Here is a 19,349-nt window from a genome sequence, read left to right on the forward strand (position 1 = left end):
GTGCCAAGACATTAATGCCAATGCTTTCATCTGACAGGCCAGAGAGCATTAGTAACTTAGCCAAGGTCACATGCTAGTCAGAAGCACAGCAAGGACAAGGCCTCAATTGTTGATCATCCTACTCTTAATCTAATACTCTAACAACCCAGAAGTTTGAAAAAATTGGAGGGAAGGGAGAGCAAAAATGAAACAGGAGCTAACTTAAAATTCTCTCTCAAAAGACTCGCCATGGATGGATGTCATTTTCCAACACTTAACCTTTATGGCATTCACATTTTTTAGTGAACTACACAATCTACAATGAACAGGGTCATACATGTGCCTTCCCTAATAGCACTGTCTATGGCTTTCTCCAAAATGATAGCTGAGTCCTCTAGAATTTACCCAGATTTATATGCAAGAGCTTACTCAGTGTCTTCTTCCTTTGGGCAGATGACTGGACTCATATCCTCTTCACATAAATGCTCATCACCCCTGGGTTCTGGTCTTATTTTCAGATCAGGGCTAGTATGAAGGGTGCCAATCTTCTCAGTAGTTTTACGTACAAAGCTAGAAACACTAGAAGTCAAATAGCAAAAAAGTAATATGAAAAAAACCCTCATTACTCCCAAGAATGGAAAATTCTGTATCTGCATTCTCTATTTTCCTGTACTCCTAGTAAGGTAATTTGGACTTAATACAAAAAAAAAAAAAAAAAGGTTATGCTTATAGCAACTTCCCTAATCAACTACGTATTTCCTATAAGGCCCATGTAAAATTTACAATATAATAAAGATTCACTTCATTGGATTCAATGCTAAAGAAAAAAAATCTTTAACTCCAGCTATGTCTGTAATGTTTCTGTCAACTTAGGCAAAGGAGGCCATATGATCACCTGCCTCAGCCTGGCCAGAGAAATAACAGAATTTCTCCATGACACTCAATGGCTAACTAGTCACAATACAGCCTCCTTTATAAGCAAAACTGTACCCAGTAATTGAATCACTATACTGTACACCTGAAACTAATAACACTGTATATTAACTATACTGGAATTAAAATAAAAAAAAAAACAAAAAACCCAAAACAGAAAACTGTATCCAGTAAGACTCAGATAAGCAGTTAAGTAGCTTTACAAAGTCTGCTCTCAAACTTAAATGCTAATTCTAGGCTCACAGAGTAGTTAGAAAGACTTCCTAAGAGTCTCCAATTCTGAGCCCAAACTGAGAAAGTATCAAGAAATGACTAATGATATATAGGAACTGTTTCTATCAGAGATGAGGAAAAAACAGATTTTTCAAACTTTGCTCTGTCTGAAGTGGAGGACACATTTTAACAACTTGAATATCCAAGTACTCAAAGAAGGAAGCTAAACTGCCCAAGACAGAAATGAGAAGCTAATAGCCTCAGATAAATAACACATTATATAGAAATAACCAAGAGGCTTTCATTTTTTCTCATTTAAAATGTCTTTCTACAGGGCACCCCAGCTCAGGTCATGATCCTGGAGTCCTGGGACCAAGCCCCACATCAGGATCCCTGCTCAGTGGGGGAAGTCTCCTCCCTTGCCCGCCTCCACCTCCCTGGATCATGCTTTCTCTCGAATGCACTCCCTCTCTCAAATAAATAAATACAATCTTTTTAAAAGTATATAAATAAATGTCTTTCCATTCTCAGTGCAAAAGTACCTAATGTGACAACTGAAGTGAAACCAGAAACAGGATTCAGTGCAAGACAGATTAGTTTACCTTTCCTTGACAGCCTGAAGAGACACAAGAGGAGATGGAGAACGAAATGATAGTGGAATGCCGAAGGGGAGAAATGTTTCATTCTTATCTGTCTCAAATGTCACGGGAGCATGAGAAACACTGTCTGATGAATGGAATCGGGGAAAAGAAACAAAATTTAATCACACAGGAGGTTTTTTTTTTTATCTTTAGAAAAATTCTGAAATGAATAAACCAAAGGAAATGAAGGGTTCCATACCAAAATCACAACTGACCCAGATACAAATGAGCAGAACACAGGTTTACAAGATGCACGGGATGGTCCACATATAAAACACTTAGGCAGGTACCTTCATTGTCCTACTAACCCTGCATCCCCATAAGTCAAAAAGGAAGTTTAGAGTCTCTATTAATCTCTTCTCAATAGTTCAGTCACAGGAATACTCGAACATCGAAAAGTGAAGGCCATGGCCCCCAAAACTGTGGTAATTTTTCATTCCTGATGGAAAATAATTTGGTTAGTCAAGATAAAATTGTTCTACTCCTTTGGTTAATGACTTCCTTTCTTAACTTTTCCAGCACAATGATGCATGACCAAAATTAGGGACCGTATCGATGTTAGCCTAAGCAAGAGGGGGAAAAACACGACTGAACATAAACCCACTCTCCCAGGGGCAAGCAGATCTACAGGTCTGAGTGGAAAGTCTATCAACATGATAAAAATTATTAACACCATGTAGAAAATTAGATGCACAAGTTAACCCTGGCAAATAGAAGTCACAGAAAATAACTGCTTCCTATCAGCAGCCAACAAAGCACACTGCCATCACCTTCATTTCCGCGTGAGCTCCAGCACGGATCTGGCTGGTCCTCTTCTGGATGTGAGGCAAATTCTTTGAGTCTCTCGTCTTCTGAGAGAGTTTGGCTGTGAAGGGAACAAGAGTCCTCATCCGACTGACTGCCTCTCCTACTACTAATGATACGATATATACCAGAGTCCAAGATGCTGAAACTTTCCTACAAATAAAAAGAATCCCCAAAAAATCAAAGTGAAACTCCTTTTTTTTTTTTTTTTTTTGAGAAAAACCAATATGAATAAGTGCAAGTCAATAACCACAATTATAGCTTAATAGAACAAGCTGGTGAGCAAGATGTAGGTCCCTGGCAGCTGGATCACTTTCTCGTACGGATGACAGAACGCTACCATCTTTCTCTAGCTTGCCTCTGTGAATCCTGGCTGTGAGACTGGGGCAGTAAGGAAGCAATCTTGAGCTACACTAAGACTCCAATGAGCATGAAGCATCTGAAATCACATATTAGGAGCAACTCAACTTGTGCTAGAGGCTATATGAGTTATGTCTGGAAACAATATAATAAATAATGATAAAATAAAATGTAGCTCCAAGACACACGTAACCAGAGGCTTCCTAAGGGCTGCCCAACAACTGAAATAAAGCCTCCTCTTGACAACTCCATCCCCTTTCCCCTAAATCTACTATATGGAAAGAAAGATAAGTTTTGGGATCTTAAGGGATATTTCTTTTCTAAGGAAGAAAAACTTTACTGTGCAGATAAACCCTTTAAAAAGTAAAAATACTGGGGAAGCCCAGGTGGCTCGGCGGTTTAGCGCCGACTTCAGCCCAGGGCTTGATCCTGGAGTCCCACATCGGGCTCCCTGCATGGAGCCTGCTTCTCCCTCTGCCTGTGTCTCTGCCTGCCTCTTTCTCTCTCTCATGAATAAATAAACAAAACCTTTAAATAGACAGACAGAAAGAAAAAAGAAAAGAAAAGAAAAGAAAAGAAAAGAAAAGAAGAAAAGAAAAGAAAAAGAAAACCTACGTGTGATGAAATGGAGCTTCTCCGACTGCTGCAAGCTGAATCCAAAGGTTCAAATTTTAAAATCAATTCTTCCAGTTGAGAAATTAGATCACTATAGGTTGTGAGGTCCAGTTGAGACTGAAGTTGAGACTTCAGATTCTCCAATTTATCTGCAGTCAAAGATTTTCTTCCCTAATGAAAGGATAAGCAGAAATCAAATAGAATAGCTTACTATTTTTAACTAAATCTAAATTCAGTGGCCAATATACTGAAAGAGGTATAACAGAGAACATAGAATCTCAAAAGTGCTTTAAAAAGATTTAACAAGCTAGTGAAAGACTTAATGAGAATCATCTTAGGAATTAAAAATTGAGAGTTATTGTACATACAATCATCCCTCTTAAAACAGGGCCTGAAACTCAAGGAAGTTTCTGAGAATGTAATTTTTTTAAAATGGGAAGTATACCCACCCTTTTTCTTACCCTCTACCCACACCCACCCCTAGATTTGTCTGCCATACTTCCTTTAGTGATTTATTGCTGCTTTATCTGTAGGTCCTACAGACAGGTCTAATAAAGACAAGCAACTTTCTAGCACACTCTTGCAAGCTAGGGTGGTTTTAACAACCCAGATGGGGATTCCGGGGTGGCACAGCGGTTTGGCGCCTGCCTTTGGCCCAGGGTTCGATCCTGGAGACCCGGGATCGAATTCCACGTCGGGCTCCCGGTGCATGGAGCCTGCTTCTCCTTCTGCCTATGTCTCTGTCTCTCTCTCTGTGTGACTATCATAAATAAATAAAAAGTTTAAAAAAAAAAAAAAAAAAAAAAAAACAACAACAACAACCCAGATGAACGTGTAAGTCTCTGACTCACTCTGCTGGCAATAATAGAATTTTGGAAAAGACAGCAAGTGCGAGCAGCCAGGTTCCACAGGCCTCTCCTCAGCAGGCGCTCCACACAGCGTTCCACAGACAATAGAGAAAGATGTGAGACTTTCCCGTTTAGGTGCAAACAGAACAGCTCGTTCTTGTAGACGGCCACATCCTGAATATCTACAAAACCCACAGGGGTGAACACACAGAAGGTTAACCAAATATTCCATTTCCATGTTGGCAAAGACTGAAATTATTTTAATAAATTCATTTTATATGGAGTTTGGTTTGCCTAAATTTCATCTCTATTAGAATACTTGCAATTCAGTGAAGAAATAAAATTTAAAAAAAAAATCAGTGAAGAAATATTTTAGACACTTCTTAAAAGATCAAAAATAAACAGAAACACATCTCTCTTATCTAAAATGCTATGTTTACAATGCTACTTTCTAAACAAAAGGGCAAAGGAAAAAGAGAGAGACAAACCAAAACAGACTCTTGACGACAGAGAACAAACTGATGGTGACCAGAGTGGGGAGGTTGGTGGGGGAATGGGGGAAACCAGTGATGCGATTAAGGAGGGCACTTGTCGGGCAGCCCGGGTGGCTCAGCAGTTTAGCGCCGCCTTCAACCCAGGGCTTGATCCTAGAGTCCAGGGATTGAGTCCCACATCGGGTTCCCTGCATGGAGTCTGCTTCTCCCTCTGCCGGTCTCTCTCCTCTCTCTCTCATGAATAAATAAACAAAATCTTAAAAAAAAAATAAAAATAAAAATAAAAGGAGGGCACTTGTCTGTCATAGTGAGCACTGGGTGATGTACAGAATTGTCAAATCACTATATTGTACACCTGAAACTGCATTACACTATGTTAATTATATTGTAATTAACAACTATATAAAATAAATGATACTTTCTGTGAAAAGAAATTGAGGATCTAAGAGAGCACTCTACATTAGAAACCAGACTACAACATTTCTGAGAGTTACAATCTGATGTCAATGCATGGATTTTTTTTTTCAATGCATGGATTTTAATACCATATATAAATTGACAAACAATTCATGAGAAAATACTTATCTTGGCAGAACATCATGAAAGAACTTAAACTAGTTTTTTATCTCATTTATAGGTGGAATCTAAAAAAGCCAAATAAGTATGGTAACCAGGGACTGGAGCGGTGAAGAATGCTGGTTAAGGAGTACAAACTTGCAGTTAGAAGACAAATTAAGTTCTAGGGATCTTTTTTTTTTTTTTCTTTTTTTTAAGATTTTATTTATTTATTCATGAGAGACAGAGAAAGAGGTAGAGACACAGGCAGAGGGAGAAGCAGGCTCCATGGAGGGAGCCCGATGTGGGACTCAATCCTGGGACTCCAGGATCACGCCCTGGGCCGAAGGCAGACACTTAACCACTTAACAGTTTTTTTCCCCATAAGAATTACATATATTTACATTTGGATATCTGAGATACACTTTTCACCCAAATTACTGCTCAGATCCAAAGACCACCCAATCTGGGAACCTCCCTCAGCTGCCTGAGCCAGCATTTCAGATAGGAGATAAGCTGTCTCCAGCTGGAGTGGCTTTGCAAAGTCCACTCTAAAATGAAGAAAAAATGAAGTAACCTGGTGTTGTCACCGTCCTCCTCTCCAGCCGTACTTCTGGGATGAAGCACCATCCTGTGACTCCCCAAGGGGCTGCCCTGTTAGTTCTCCATGAGGCTCCCAGGGGGTTCCAGGCTAAGGGGAGGGCTCTTCAGCTTTGGAGTAGACAGGTGTTCCAACTCATAGTCAAATGCTGGACAGCCACCCAGCCATCCCAAGTTCTAGGGACCTAATGCACAGCCTTGTGATTACAGTTAACAATTCTGTATCACGTACTGCAGAGTTGCTAGGAGTCTAGATCTTAAATGTTCTCATCACAAAAGACAGTAATCATATTGCAATATATATAGCTGATCCTTGAACAATATGGGTTTGAACTGCATGGGTATGGATATGTGAAATTTTTTCCATTAATATGGTATAGTAAATGTATCTTCTCTTTCTTATGATTTTCTTAATGTTTTCTCTTCTCTAGCTCACTTTATTGTAAGAATACAGCAAATATTACATATAACATACATACAAAGTATGTTAACTGTTTATCAAGTAAGGCTTCGGGTCAACAGCTCTGTGGGAGTCAAAAGTTACATGCCAGTTTTCGACTGCCCAGGGGGTCTGTGCCCCTAAGTCCCACTGTTGAAGGGTTAATTGTTTAACTGTATCAAATCAGTACTTCATATACCTGAACTCATACAGTGTATATGTCAATTTTTTAAAAACACTCCTTTTCAAGGGAGAACCTTAGCAACTTAATCCACAAGAAATCAGTATCAAGCAGATCAGTAAGCAATGGTTCCTCTTTTTCATACCTCTACAAAGTAGAAAATGACCCAGAAAGATAAGATACACACCCTGAGTAGCAATGACATTTCTGGTTTAAACTAAAGAAAATCAGAGATTGGGATCCCTGGGTGGCTCAGTGGTTTGGCGCCTGCCTTTGGCCCAGGGCATGATCCTGGAGTCCCAGGATCAAGTCCCACATCGGGCTCCTTGCATGGAGCCTGCTTCTTCCCTCTACCTGTGTCTCTGCCACTCTCTCTCTCTCTCTCTCTCTCTCATGAATAAATGAATAAAATCTTTAAAAAAAAAAAAGAAAATCAGAGATTGATTTTCTCTGCATCAGCCAATAAAATGCTGTTCCCCAAGGACTTTTTGAACCTCAAACTATTAGGAAACAAACAGAAGCTAAACAAGACTTCCAAAGGGGGTAAATATTCGTGTTAAATAGAAGGAAAAAATATAACCCATTTGATCCTTAGCAGTGGTTACTAATACTTAAGGATAAATGAAAATTATATTTAAAATTATTCATGAAAGGGCTCCTGGGAGGCTTGCTTAAGCAGCCGACTCTTCAGCCCAGGTCTTGATCTCGGGGTTCTGAATTCAAGCCCCATGTTGGGCTCCATGCATGGAGCTGACTTAAAAAATAAATAAAATTATCCATGAAAAATTGAATAACTGAACACAAATTTACAAGTGTATGCTAGGGAAATATCTTAGAGTGGGAAACATCTATGATGTTAATCTTTAAAAGAAAGTCACCTCAGTCTATTTTTCTACTTTTCACGCTGCAAAAGAATTCTCCTACGATAATTAAATCTTTTACAAGCATGAGGTTAAACATTACACATATGGAAGAAAAATATAATTACCTTTGACCTCACTCCAGAGAAGAACTTGAACATTCTGAGGAATGAAAATATAAATTCCTCCTTCTGTCCAAGTCAGCACACAATGCTCACTATAAAAGAAAAGGGAAGAAATTAAGAGAATTCTAGTTTGTTTGAGTACAGAAGTTTATTCCTGTACACAAGTTTATTCACTGTAATTCCCTGCAGTGAGACCCTCACATCAGCTATTAAAGTAAACTGAAACTACAAAGAAAACATAACAGTGATCTAGTTAATCAAGTCCTAACACCTCTTTCATGTCTGTAACAAGAGCCCCTTAAAAAATAGCACATTATGATGCCAAGTTGAGAAAAATTTAGATACACTAAGAATCTTCTAGAAAAAGAAAAGGCTGGCATTTTACCTAACATTTATTAAAGCACCTAAATTTCCTATTACTAGTATGCAAAGGGCACATTCAAAACAGACTACACACCTCAGCACAAATCAATGCTCTAGTGAGCCACTTTTAGGGATGGTAATATTTTGATGTCCTTAGTTGTGTGCAGGCAATAAAAGGCTGAAAACCCCTGGTCAACTATCTGCCAGGAGCTTTATCAAAGGCTCTACCTATATCATCTAACCTTGGGGTTACTCCTCAAGATATATGTGCTTTACCCTATTTTATATATATATATATATATATATATATATATATATAAATAAATAAATAACCTGAAAGTCAAAAAGATGAAATAATATGCCCAAGGACAGTCTGGCTCCAAAACCTGGAGTTTTTCTCTAAACCTGACCTCTATACCTTTTCCTCTACACCTCTTTCTTCTCTCTTTTTTTTTTTTTTTAAGATTTTATTTATTTATTCATGATAGTCCTATGGAGAGAGAGAGAGAGAGAGAGGCAGAGACACAGGCAGAGGGAGAAGCAGGCTCCATGCAGGGAGCCCAACATGGGATTCGATCCCGGGTCTCCAGGATCACGCCCTGGGCCAAAGGCAGGCGCCAAACCGCTGCGCCACCCAGGGATCCCTCTTTCTTCTCTTATTTACACTGACTCACTCCTCTATTATCCAGAATCCCGACTATTCCACATAGCTGCATTTTCATCGTCAGAGATTTCCTAAATGCCAAACCAAGTAACCCTTCCTTATTTCCTTTCTTCTTAATGCTCAAGCAGGGGCCAACCCTGCTGATTGTTCCTTCCTTCCTGAATCTTAGCTTAGGAGTAGCTAAGAGTCTGGTACACTGCACTTCCCTGGTTCACCTTTGCCAGTCCTCTGGTACTCTCTATCTCTGCTCATCTCTTTCCATACTCCTTTGTTTATACTTATTCATTTACTCTCTGAAGGCTGCTACTATTTCTCATGTACCAATGAGTAATCTGGTTCTTCCCTTCAGTCAGGGCATCCCAGTTTATAATGCTCTCACTCTAGCCACCTCCCAAGGATCACAAAAGTGCTACTTCTCTCTGGAATCCTCTGAGAGCCCTTGGCAACCACTCTTCCTCCTGCACTCACCTTACTTCCTGTCAACCCTGTTCATATGGCACTTAGTCATGTATTGCACTGTTGCAACCCTTATTTTTTATTATTGTTAAGCTTTGTAGAAAGATCACATCTCTCCAACAAATTATAATCTTAGGAACAAGGACATTAGGGTGCTTGGGTGGCTCAGTTGGTGAAGCATCTGACTCTTGATTTCGGCTCAGGTCATGAGCTCAGGGTCAGGGGATCAGGCCCAGTGTTGGGCTCCATGGTCAGAAGGGAATCTGCTTGAGATTGTCTCTCTCTCCCCCTCTGCCCCTCTTCCCCAATATGTCTCTCAAATAAATAAATAAATAAATTAGAAAACAGAGGCCTTTTCCTAATTTATACCATTTTTATTTACACCACCTGAGATCATTACCTGAGCTAAAGGCAGACCCTTAACCAACTGAGCCACCCAGGCACCCCCGACAATCATGATTTTGACAATAAATTTGATACTCAGCTTGGAAAGATTCCATAGGAAATCTTAGGAGGGGCCTACCTAAGAGCTGATACTCTGTAACTTATGTATCCCTCCCCTTGTCCTTTCATTGATAATAAACAGACTAGGACACAACCTAAAGAGAATAGCTTTAAAGGTCAAGAAAGAGAAAGTGGTACTGTTTACCCAAGAAAACAAAATATATACTGCTTCCTTTGGGATTTGTGGGTGTAACTGTAAAGGTTACCATAGGACACAAGTGTATAGGTGGAGGAAAAAAGTAAAGAAACAAAAAGCCCTCCTGCTCATTTTTTTTTTTTAATCTTCATTGAATTCTTTAATTGAGCTGTTACTTGAGGGCCTTCTCTGTGGCTAACACCAAGCCCAGAGCAAAGGAGTTTACAATCTGGTGCTGAGATGGACATTCATAGTACAGTGAAATAGGGGCGGTGACAGAGGAACAAGCAAGGTGTGACAAGAGTGCCTGGGAATAAGTGTCTAATCTAAGCCTGCTGGAGGAGTCAGCACAGGCTTCAAACTGGCATTAATTATTACTTAAGCTGAAGAGTAGGCAGGGCCAGATCATCAGGGGCTTTTTATGTGATGGCAGAAATTATAATAGGAGCTCTAAATAGCTTAACTCAAAGGAACAACTCTACCAGGAGGACCAAGGGGACCATGGTTTTCCATTAGAACATACCCTTGGGTAAAGGGTTTCCTCACAAATCACACCACAGTCAGCAAGTGTCTATCATGTGCCAGACGCTATGCCAAGCACTGAGAATAATATAATGAACAAAACAGACACAAAGTCCTTACAGAACTTACTAAGAGTAAGACAAGCATAAATGTTGTATGAATACATAATTATAAATTATAATAAAGGAAGAGTTTTTAATACGGTTTATCTAACTATGAACAAATATCAACTTTTCTCTAATTTTCAGGCTGAATTATGAATTTATGAAAATGTTAAATTGTCTACAATTTAATTTTAAATTCATCAGTGTAGGCAATGCGATACACACACATACACACACACACACACGGGGGGGGGGCAATTAGTTAACATTTTGAGAGTTTGGGTTTTTTTTTAATTACTTTCTAAGAGCGGATGATGAAGTCCCAATCACACTATCCTAAAATGACCTCCAAATAACATTCTCTGAATCTGCAGTATAGATCTTGTGCATCACCTAAGGGATATTAGAAATAATATCCACTGATGAAATGAGTTCAAGAGCCAGAAATTGGCTGGAAATTGTATACTGGACTCCCACACTTGCAGAACAAGTTCTAAGAACTGACAAACCCAGCCTTTAGTGGCACTCTGTGCTATCACTTAAGAGTGGACTTCTGCACCTGATCTAACTGGATGGCTAGCTGAACCCTCATGTCAGAATATGGATGAACATGGGGCACCTAGGTGGCTCAGTCAGTTATGCGTCTGCCTTTGGCTTGGGTCGTGATCTCAGTGTCCTGGAATGGAGCCCCACATCCTCTCTGCTCAGCAGGGAATCTGCTTCTCCCTCTCAGTCTCCCTCTAAGCTCTCCCCCCAACCCCCTCTCAAATAGATAAATAAAATCTTAACAAAAGAAGTTAGAATATTTCTGAATGTGCCTCAAGCAAAGCTTTCATGCAAGGTACCTGACAGAACACCTAAAGGACACAGAATTGAAAGTTTACCATGCTTACAAGAACAAGTTCTACAATTAGGTTTGTGCCTACCTGCTAAGAAACATCCCTATATGTGGTTGACTTCAGTCTGAGACTTGCTTCCATTCTAACCTCCCAACAGGTAGGAGAGATTATGAAAAAAAAGAGTACCGACAATTCTTAGCTCTAATTATTACAGACTGAGTAAAGTCAATTTGAAAACTAAAAACAGCAGCATATTTCTATGATCTTTTTTATTTCTCTTAGAAACACAGGCATTTTCTAATTTTCCAAAAACAGTTTAGTACAAAAAAACTTTTAAAAAGCTAACCACCTATGAATAAGAAGCAAAGAGAAAAAGTGTTGTGTGTTTTTTGAAAGATCAAAAGGAGAAACTTACCTAACGTACAAGAGTCTGGGGAAAGACAAAGACTGGGAGGATCCAACTGTATGGTCATACTGAGGGTCTGATCTAGGAAGTAAACAGTCTATTAATGATTGAATCACAGCATAAAAGTATGCTGCTCCCTATATAGGAAAAGTTCTGCCGCATTTAACTTATCTGGCTTTATTTGATCTATTTTAATCATCTCAAAGATAACTGGTTAAAGACTTGGTTTCTCTAAATCTTTAATATAAATTCAACTTCATTCTTGGAAAGCTTTATAAAATTTTTAACACATCTGGAATATCAGAGATTTCAACCCAACTCCTGCAGGTAAAATCCTCAAATAGTCCTTACCAGCCATACAAATCATTACCTTAGAGTAATCACAGGGAGAGGTGGTGATGAGAGGAGTTTCTTAAACTGATGTGTACTTATAACTTCCCCATCAAAGTTCACTTCCCACATCCTGGAGCCAGGGCGAGCACAATATATTAGGGGTTGCTGGCCTGCAGAACATCTTCCAGGGAAGAAACAAGCTCCATATTCTCCGTATCTTTCCTTGCTTCCAATTCTCCAGAATTTTTCTCTAATCCCCAAAAAAGGCAAAGAAAGCATGTTTACTTAGAAGAAAGTCAAAACCAATGGCACTACAAATCAGCATGGCCATAACAACTGCACCCAAAACATCCTCTCTATATTCACATTAGCAGTATACTGGAAAAAAAACAGTAGCTTGGAAAGGTCAAAATAGGGTTCTAGCTTTGATTTGCCATTAACAATTTCTGTAACAGGAAGCAGATCACTTCACATTAGTACTTAGTTTATCATCCACAGAATGAGAGGCTCACAATTAATATGAAGGCCCCTTTCAAATCTATAAAATGAGTGCTAGCAAATCATTCCATACATCCTTAAATCTTACTGTAAAGTTATTTTAAAAACCCATTCCAAATCACCTTGTAAAAGGTTCTTTGGACACTCCATAGCAGCTACTAAGCTACCTCTCCAACCCTGTCTTCCAGGAACTCCCCTGCTACAAACACCCAGCAAACTCTTCACTCTGTCTCAGAATGCCAAGTCCTTCTGAAACTCTGCAACTTTGAACATTCTGTTTCCTTATGATTACAGGAGCTAAATAGACAAAAGAGCTTAGTATACTGACTGGGAACATGAAAGGTGATAATGTAAGGATGTTGCTTCCTAAAAACTGCTTCCTTCTTTCCTCATGGCTTCACTTCATCATTCTTCCTCTGAGAGACTCCTTGATGCCCATAAGCTGAATTACATGCTTCCCAGGGCACTTACCTCATTATATATAGCAATTGTGTCTATTTCAACAATAGAATATGACTTTATTTAGGACAAAGGTCATTTCTTCTTCTATTTTAGTTGAATTCCCAATGTAGAGCCCAGCATCTGGCCTACAAAAAGTCCTAACTACTCTGTAGTGCTTCCATGTACTTTAACTCTTTGATTAAAAGAGAATGATCAAATATGCCATCCGGTGTGAATTTACAAGGTGACCTTAGATATAATTCAATAAATATTATCCCTGTACTTGGTTGTTTGATAAGTAAAATGTAACTAACTATAAGAACTCTGCGTACCATGAGAACATGGATGTGAAAGTGCTTTGAAATGTATACAGAGCAATCTAAGAAGTTATGGATTTATTACTTATGTTCCTTATTGGGAGATAAAACGTATTTCTCGCTTACTTTATATCCTCTATGGTACTTACCATAGTGCTAAGGTTTCAGATGAGTGCAATGAATGTTTGCCGTGTGAACACACACAGGCAACTCATTCCTACTCCTATGCTCATTAACCTTGCTTACTACATTTTCAAACAATATATTACAGGCACAAGGCTAAGTATTTCATATACATTATCTTAGTTAATCCTTAAAACTGTCTCTACACTCTGGATGGGAAAATCAACATTTACCAAGGCCTAAAGAGTATCTGAGCCAGATTTTGAAATCATATTGTCAGGCTCCATTAGTCCATGTTCTCCTCACTAGACCCTAGTTCTTTGTTTCTATTTCCTCTGTTCCTTCCTGGGACCCACCTTGCTCATCAACAATACTGAGACAAAGTAGTCAGTGGCTGGCAGGAGAAGGAAATACTAAGAGCCCCGTTTAAAAAAAAAAAAAAAATGCTGGGGTGCCTAGGTGGCTCAGCCGGTTAAGCATCTGACTCTTGATCTCAGCTCAGGTCTAGATCTCCGGGTTGTGAGTTCAAGTCCCTCACTGGGCTCCATGCTAGGCATGTAGCCTACTTTAAAAAAAAAAAAATTGCTACTTGTTGGGAGGGAATATAGGTTGAAACCAACAAAATTATTTTAAACATAAATGAATTTTTTAAATTATTGCACTATCCATATCCCTCCAAACTGAATTCTAGTTAACAGAAAGTGGGTACTTGGACTTTGATGGAACTGGAGGGTATTATGCGGAATGAAATAAGTCAATCGGAGAAGGACAATCATCATATGGTTTCACTCATATGCGGAATATAATAGTAAAAGGGACTATAAGGGAAAGGAGGGGAACTGAGTGGGGAAAAATTAGAAAGGACGACAAGAGAGACTCCTAACTCTGGAAAACAAAGGTTTGTGGAAGGGGTGGAGGGTGGGGGGATGGGATGACTAGGTGACAGGCACTAAGGAGGGCACTTGACGGGATGAACACTGAGTGTTATCCTATATGTTGGTAAATTGAATTTAAATTTTAAAAAAGGAAAAAAAAAAAGCAGGCATTAATGTAAGTTGTTATTTTAGCAGCAGAATCTGTTATTCTCATAACCAATTCTAGCCACATCCCTATGAACCAGGAAAATGATTAACAACTCCATTGCACAAAAGAATAAATAAACCTCTACTTACTTTAACTCTTTATTTCAAAAAGTCTAACATATGTCTTTCTAAATTGGGCCCATTGGTAAACTTGAAAATCTATAGGTGAAGAATACTTAGGAACTTGGTAAGGCTAATAAATATGTTACCAAAATCTCAAGTGTGGAATTAATGGCCAAAGATTCAACGTCAAAAGGTGTTCTGGGGAACTGCAAGGTAAGAGCAAGGGCAGAGAATCAAGACAGAAAGCTTCTAGTCTTGCCTGTCTCTCCCAAGCTGTGCAATGTCAGGCATGCTCTATCACTCAGGATGCTTAGGCTTTCTGATCTGCAAGAATGAAAGAGTAACACTAGATGATCTCCAGTTCTCCAAGTCTAATTTCATCGCTGATCTACAGTCTGAAATAAGTCAGAACCAAGTATATCCTCCTTCCCACTAATTCCATATAAACTGGCCACTTGCATCTCAAAGCCTTGCCTCTCTGCTGTCCAGCTAGGTTCTCTGCTATCTGGCACCTGCCATCCTACTATAACTGGTCTCTTTTCCATGTATCTTTCTCGTCCAAGAAAATAAATACAAAGTATACCTTCTCCCCAAACTTCCTTCTACCATCCCTGACTCACATTCCTCCAAACCTTTTATAATAAACAATCTCCTGCTTTCTAGAATAGAAACTTTCGAATTGAGATGTGTGAACCTCTGGAAGTACATAAAGACTTTCCAAGCCTGGATAGTTTTAAGGAAATCAATTTTCAAACCTTGATATACTATATGTATACTTTCTTAAAACGACCTGAGAACCCACTTAATTAATGTGACATTTAAGGCTGTCACTCTCACTGTGGTGCCAATTTAGCAACTGATCTTCCCCAACTCCCCTACTTAAGTCAGACTGGCAGGTTTTTTTTTTTTTTTTTTAATTATTATTTATTTATTTATTTATTTATTTATTTATTTATGATAGTCACACAGAGAGAGAGAGAGGCAGAGACATAGGCAGAGGGAGAAGCAGGCTCCATGCACCGGGAGCCCGACGTGGGACTCGATCCCGGGTCTCCAGGATCGCGCCCTGGGCCAAAGGCAGGCGCTAAACCGCTGCGCCACCCAGGGATCCCGACTGGCAGGTTTTTAAATATGCCTACTTTTTCCTCACTTTTCCCCCAAGAGGCTGCTCCTTCCTGCTAAAATATCCCTTCCTTCCCCTCTTAGTTCAAATTTAGCCTACCAAAAATCATCATCAAAATTATTGAAGCTGCCTGGTGGGTTCATGGGAGTTCAATAGACAATTCTCTTTTATGTGTGCTCAAAATTCTCTTTCATAAATATTTACTTTTTAAAATATTTTATTTATTTATTCATGAGACAGAGAGAGAGAGAGAAAGAAAGAGAGGCGAGAAAGGCAGAGACACAGGCAGAGGGAGAAGCAGGCTCCATGCAGGGAGCCAGACATGGGACTCGATCCCGGGTCTCCAGGATCAGGCCCTGGGCTGAAGGCGCTAAACCGCTGAGCCACCTGGGCTGCCCTTTCATAAATATTTAAAAGAGTGGCCGGTCCTGAAGAATATGACAGTGGAAACAAAAAGAATAACCTGTGAAAATTTCCCTGCAGTGAGAATAGCTGAGTAACTTCAGTATAGCGATACACAATATTCATACCAAGTTGTTTCCTATTATGTTCTAGTGTTTCATAGTTACCTGTAATACGCCATTCACTGAACCTTTGGCTCCACCCTTGAGATTTCGGTAAAATATCTGTCAGCTTCACAAAATTCTTAATTATTCTTCACCCAATTTTACCCATTAGTAAAATTCTATTAAACACACAACAAATCTAAACAACAACAAATTCAATCAAGGAAAACTTCCTGATTCCTCATATTGAAACAGGCCTTTGTCCAGCCTTCCCTCATGGCACTGTGACCACCCTTCATGGAGTTAACTGAACATCTGTCTTATTCACTCACAGGACTGCTCAGTCTCCTATCTTTCCTATTCTTTAATATCAGCTTGCACATAGCTGGGTCCTCATTAACATCTGTATTACTAAACTGAGGGGTTTGGGCTATATGACTTCTAAGTCTCTGAGAGTTCGAGAATTCCGCATAAGCTATGACTCATGGTTAGTCAATATACCTCTCAGTGTCACACAAGAATGATCGAGTAAGTGAAGATATAAGTAGTCTTCCATCCAAATAATCCAACTGCACAACACAGGAGTCAACTATGGTTATTGTCTGAACAGGAAACATCACAAAGGCAGCAGTTGCCTAAAAGAGACATGACAAGGAAAGAAAAATCACCATTACACAGATGCATAATCTTCTCTTTACCCTTTCAGTGAAAATAACCTTAGATAGCAAAATAAAAATTTTAAATGGGCCAAAATTTAATTTGCCTATTAGGATATCAAAGCTTCACTCATTTAAAAGTTGTGAAATACTTTGTTACATAACTGCAAAAGACAATTCTTAAGGCTCTGTTTCTGGTTATCTAATCTTAAAGGCTGGAATGACAAAGATGAAGCAAGTTTTGGGACATGTGAAAGAGAATTTTTTTCACACGAAGACAGAACTTCTCCCTTTGGAAAAACACAAATTAGGGCTATATCACCTATAAGGTTCCAACTGTATTTGGGATGAAAAATATGTTAGGAATCAAGTGGTAACTTTGATGTGGGTCACCATGCTCAAATCAAAAGAATGTGTGTTAATTAAAATAAAATAATTTAGCCAATGGTAGTTAGATTTCTTTCTTCTTTCCTGTGAAGATCCTATATGGAAATAAACCAAGCTCCCCACTATAACAATTTTGGAGAAGAGGGACAGTAAGAAGTTGGTATGCCCTCTTTAATGAGAGCCTGGAACATTCTGTTAGGGTAATGTGAAACTTAAACCTTTTACTCCAACTTAGGAGGAAGCCTGGGACCATACAGCTAAGCATAATCCAGGAGGTATCTTTAAGGTTCAACTTACAGTAAGTTACATTCATTCTGAGAAATAATATACCTAATCTCATGAGTTTCTTCTAAGCAGGGACCAGGAGAATAGGAGCCTGGACAACTGATACTATTTGTATGTTTCCCATTTTGTTCACACAACTAACAAAGAGGTATCTTATCAGGATGCCTGGGTGGTTCAGTTGATTAAGCATCCAACTCTTAGTTTCAGTTCAGGTCATGATCTCATGGGTCCTGGGACCAAGCCCTGTATCAGGCTCTATGCTCAGTGAGAAGTCTTTGAAAGATTTATTCCCTCTGTCCTTGCCTCCACTCACTCACTCTATCAAAAAAAAAAAAAAAAAAAAAAAAGGGAAAAAGGCATCTTTTTTTTTTTAAGATTTTATTTATTATTTGACAGAGAGAGAGAGTGTGTGCGTGCACAAACAAGAAGGGGGAGCAGAGGGGGAGAAGCAGGCTCTCCACTGAGCAGGAAGCTGGATGCAGGACTGAATCCCAGGACCCTGCTATCATGACCTGAGTCAAAGACAGACACATATCTGACAAAGCCACTTGGGTGCCCCAAGGCATCTTATCTTTATTAATAGCCTAATATTAATGCTTAATTTAAGTGACTCATACAGGTGAATTACAGAATACTGTAACAGACAATGTACAAATAGACAATGTCACAAAAGCAACCCTGCAACAGTATCAAGCTAAACCAGGCTACTATATGGACAAAGTCTCCTCAAAATTAATAGGCTCTAGATCAGGGATCCCTGGGTGGCGCAGCGGTTTGGCGCCTGCCTTCGGCCCAGGGCGCGATCCTGGAGACCCGGGATCGAGTCCCACGTCAGGCTCCCGGTGCATGGAGCCTGCTTCTCCCTCTGCCTGTGTCTCTGCCTCTCTCTCTCTCTCTCTCTCTGTGACTATCATAAATAAATAAAAAAAAAAAATTTAAAAAAAAAAAAAAAAAAATAGGCTCTAGATCAGTCTCCCAAAAAATATAGTATGTAAAATTGTGTCCTTCAATTAAGATTCTATAAGACAATATCGTATATCTCACTTAAATACATAAAGAACTGGACTAGCTCTTACCTTTGTTTGTTTAGAAGTATTAAGTCTGATGGCAGAAACTTTCCCCATATGATCACCTACAAAAACTCTAAGAATAGCTGTATCCCAACAGAGAGCTGTAACTTTTCGGCCTTTATGCTCTGAAGACACATAAATTCGTTCTGGTTTCCCACGACGCTCCTGATTTAATTCCCAAACAACTACAAGACCTTGACTGCAAGAAAATGAGTCACGGAAGCAGATTTTTGGCAATGGTGAAAACGGTGCAATTTCTTTGTATCACAGTATCAATTTTATTAAATATACATAATTCCTGTTCTTCAAAAAAGAGAAAGTAGAAAGTCAAGGTACTAACTTCCTTGCTTTAGTCCACCAATCCAGTATGAGAATTTAGATGTTCTACATTATGTTATCTTCTACATTATGTTATCTTTCTCTTTTAAGGTCACTGAAATGTTGTTGCCTTACACCAACATTTTCCATAAACCATAGGGTGACCGTGAACAACTGTCTGTCCCAGTTTGCTGGGAACTGAGAGATTTCCCTAGGACACAGGACTTTCAGGGCTAAAATTGGGACAGTCAAAGGCAAACCAGGATGGCTGGCTACTCTAACAAACACACAACTACATCTGTCAATTTAAAATGTATTTAGGGGGGCACCTGAGTGGCTCAGTCAGTTAAGTGTCTGATTCTTGATTTTTTTCTTGGATCATGATCTCAGGGTCATGAGACGGAGTCCTGCATGGCATCGGACCCCACATTCAGTAGAAAGCCTGCTTAGGATTCTTTCTGTTCCTCTCTTTCTGCCCCTCCCCACTGCTGGCATGAGCACTTACT

General features: G+C 39.3%; 1 protein-coding gene across 6 annotated transcripts in view; it reads right to left on the reverse strand.

Annotated features, from left to right (window-relative positions):
* HPS5 (HPS5 biogenesis of lysosomal organelles complex 2 subunit 2) overlaps window positions 1–19,349 on the reverse strand; it is a 45,222-nt gene that overhangs the window by 12,513 nt on the left and 13,360 nt on the right. For 5 of the 6 annotated variants that reach the window (XR_005375805.1, XM_038569198.1, XM_038569197.1 and 2 more), the window contains 10 exons: window positions 18,532–18,724; window positions 16,629–16,762; window positions 12,012–12,224; window positions 11,651–11,722; window positions 7,651–7,739; window positions 4,397–4,575; window positions 3,546–3,716; window positions 2,537–2,723; window positions 1,728–1,851; window positions 409–558 (listed from right to left, as the gene is read on the reverse strand). Coding sequence is in view for 5 of the 6 variants with exons in the window: in XM_038569198.1 (XP_038425126.1) it covers window positions 409–558; window positions 1,728–1,851; window positions 2,537–2,723; window positions 3,546–3,716; window positions 4,397–4,575; window positions 7,651–7,739; window positions 11,651–11,722; window positions 12,012–12,224; window positions 16,629–16,762; window positions 18,532–18,724 (1,512 nt within the window). In the remaining variant the exon portion in view is untranslated. The remainder of the gene's footprint in view (window positions 1–408; window positions 559–1,727; window positions 1,852–2,536; window positions 2,724–3,545; window positions 3,717–4,396; window positions 4,576–7,650; window positions 7,740–11,650; window positions 11,723–12,011; window positions 12,225–16,628; window positions 16,763–18,531; window positions 18,725–19,349) is intronic. The other variant, XM_038569200.1, reaches the window with a different exon arrangement.

This window comes from Canis lupus, chromosome 21 (assembly GCF_011100685.1).
Source record: "Canis lupus familiaris isolate Mischka breed German Shepherd chromosome 21, alternate assembly UU_Cfam_GSD_1.0, whole genome shotgun sequence".
Lineage (NCBI taxonomy): Eukaryota > Metazoa > Chordata > Mammalia > Carnivora > Canidae > Canis > Canis lupus.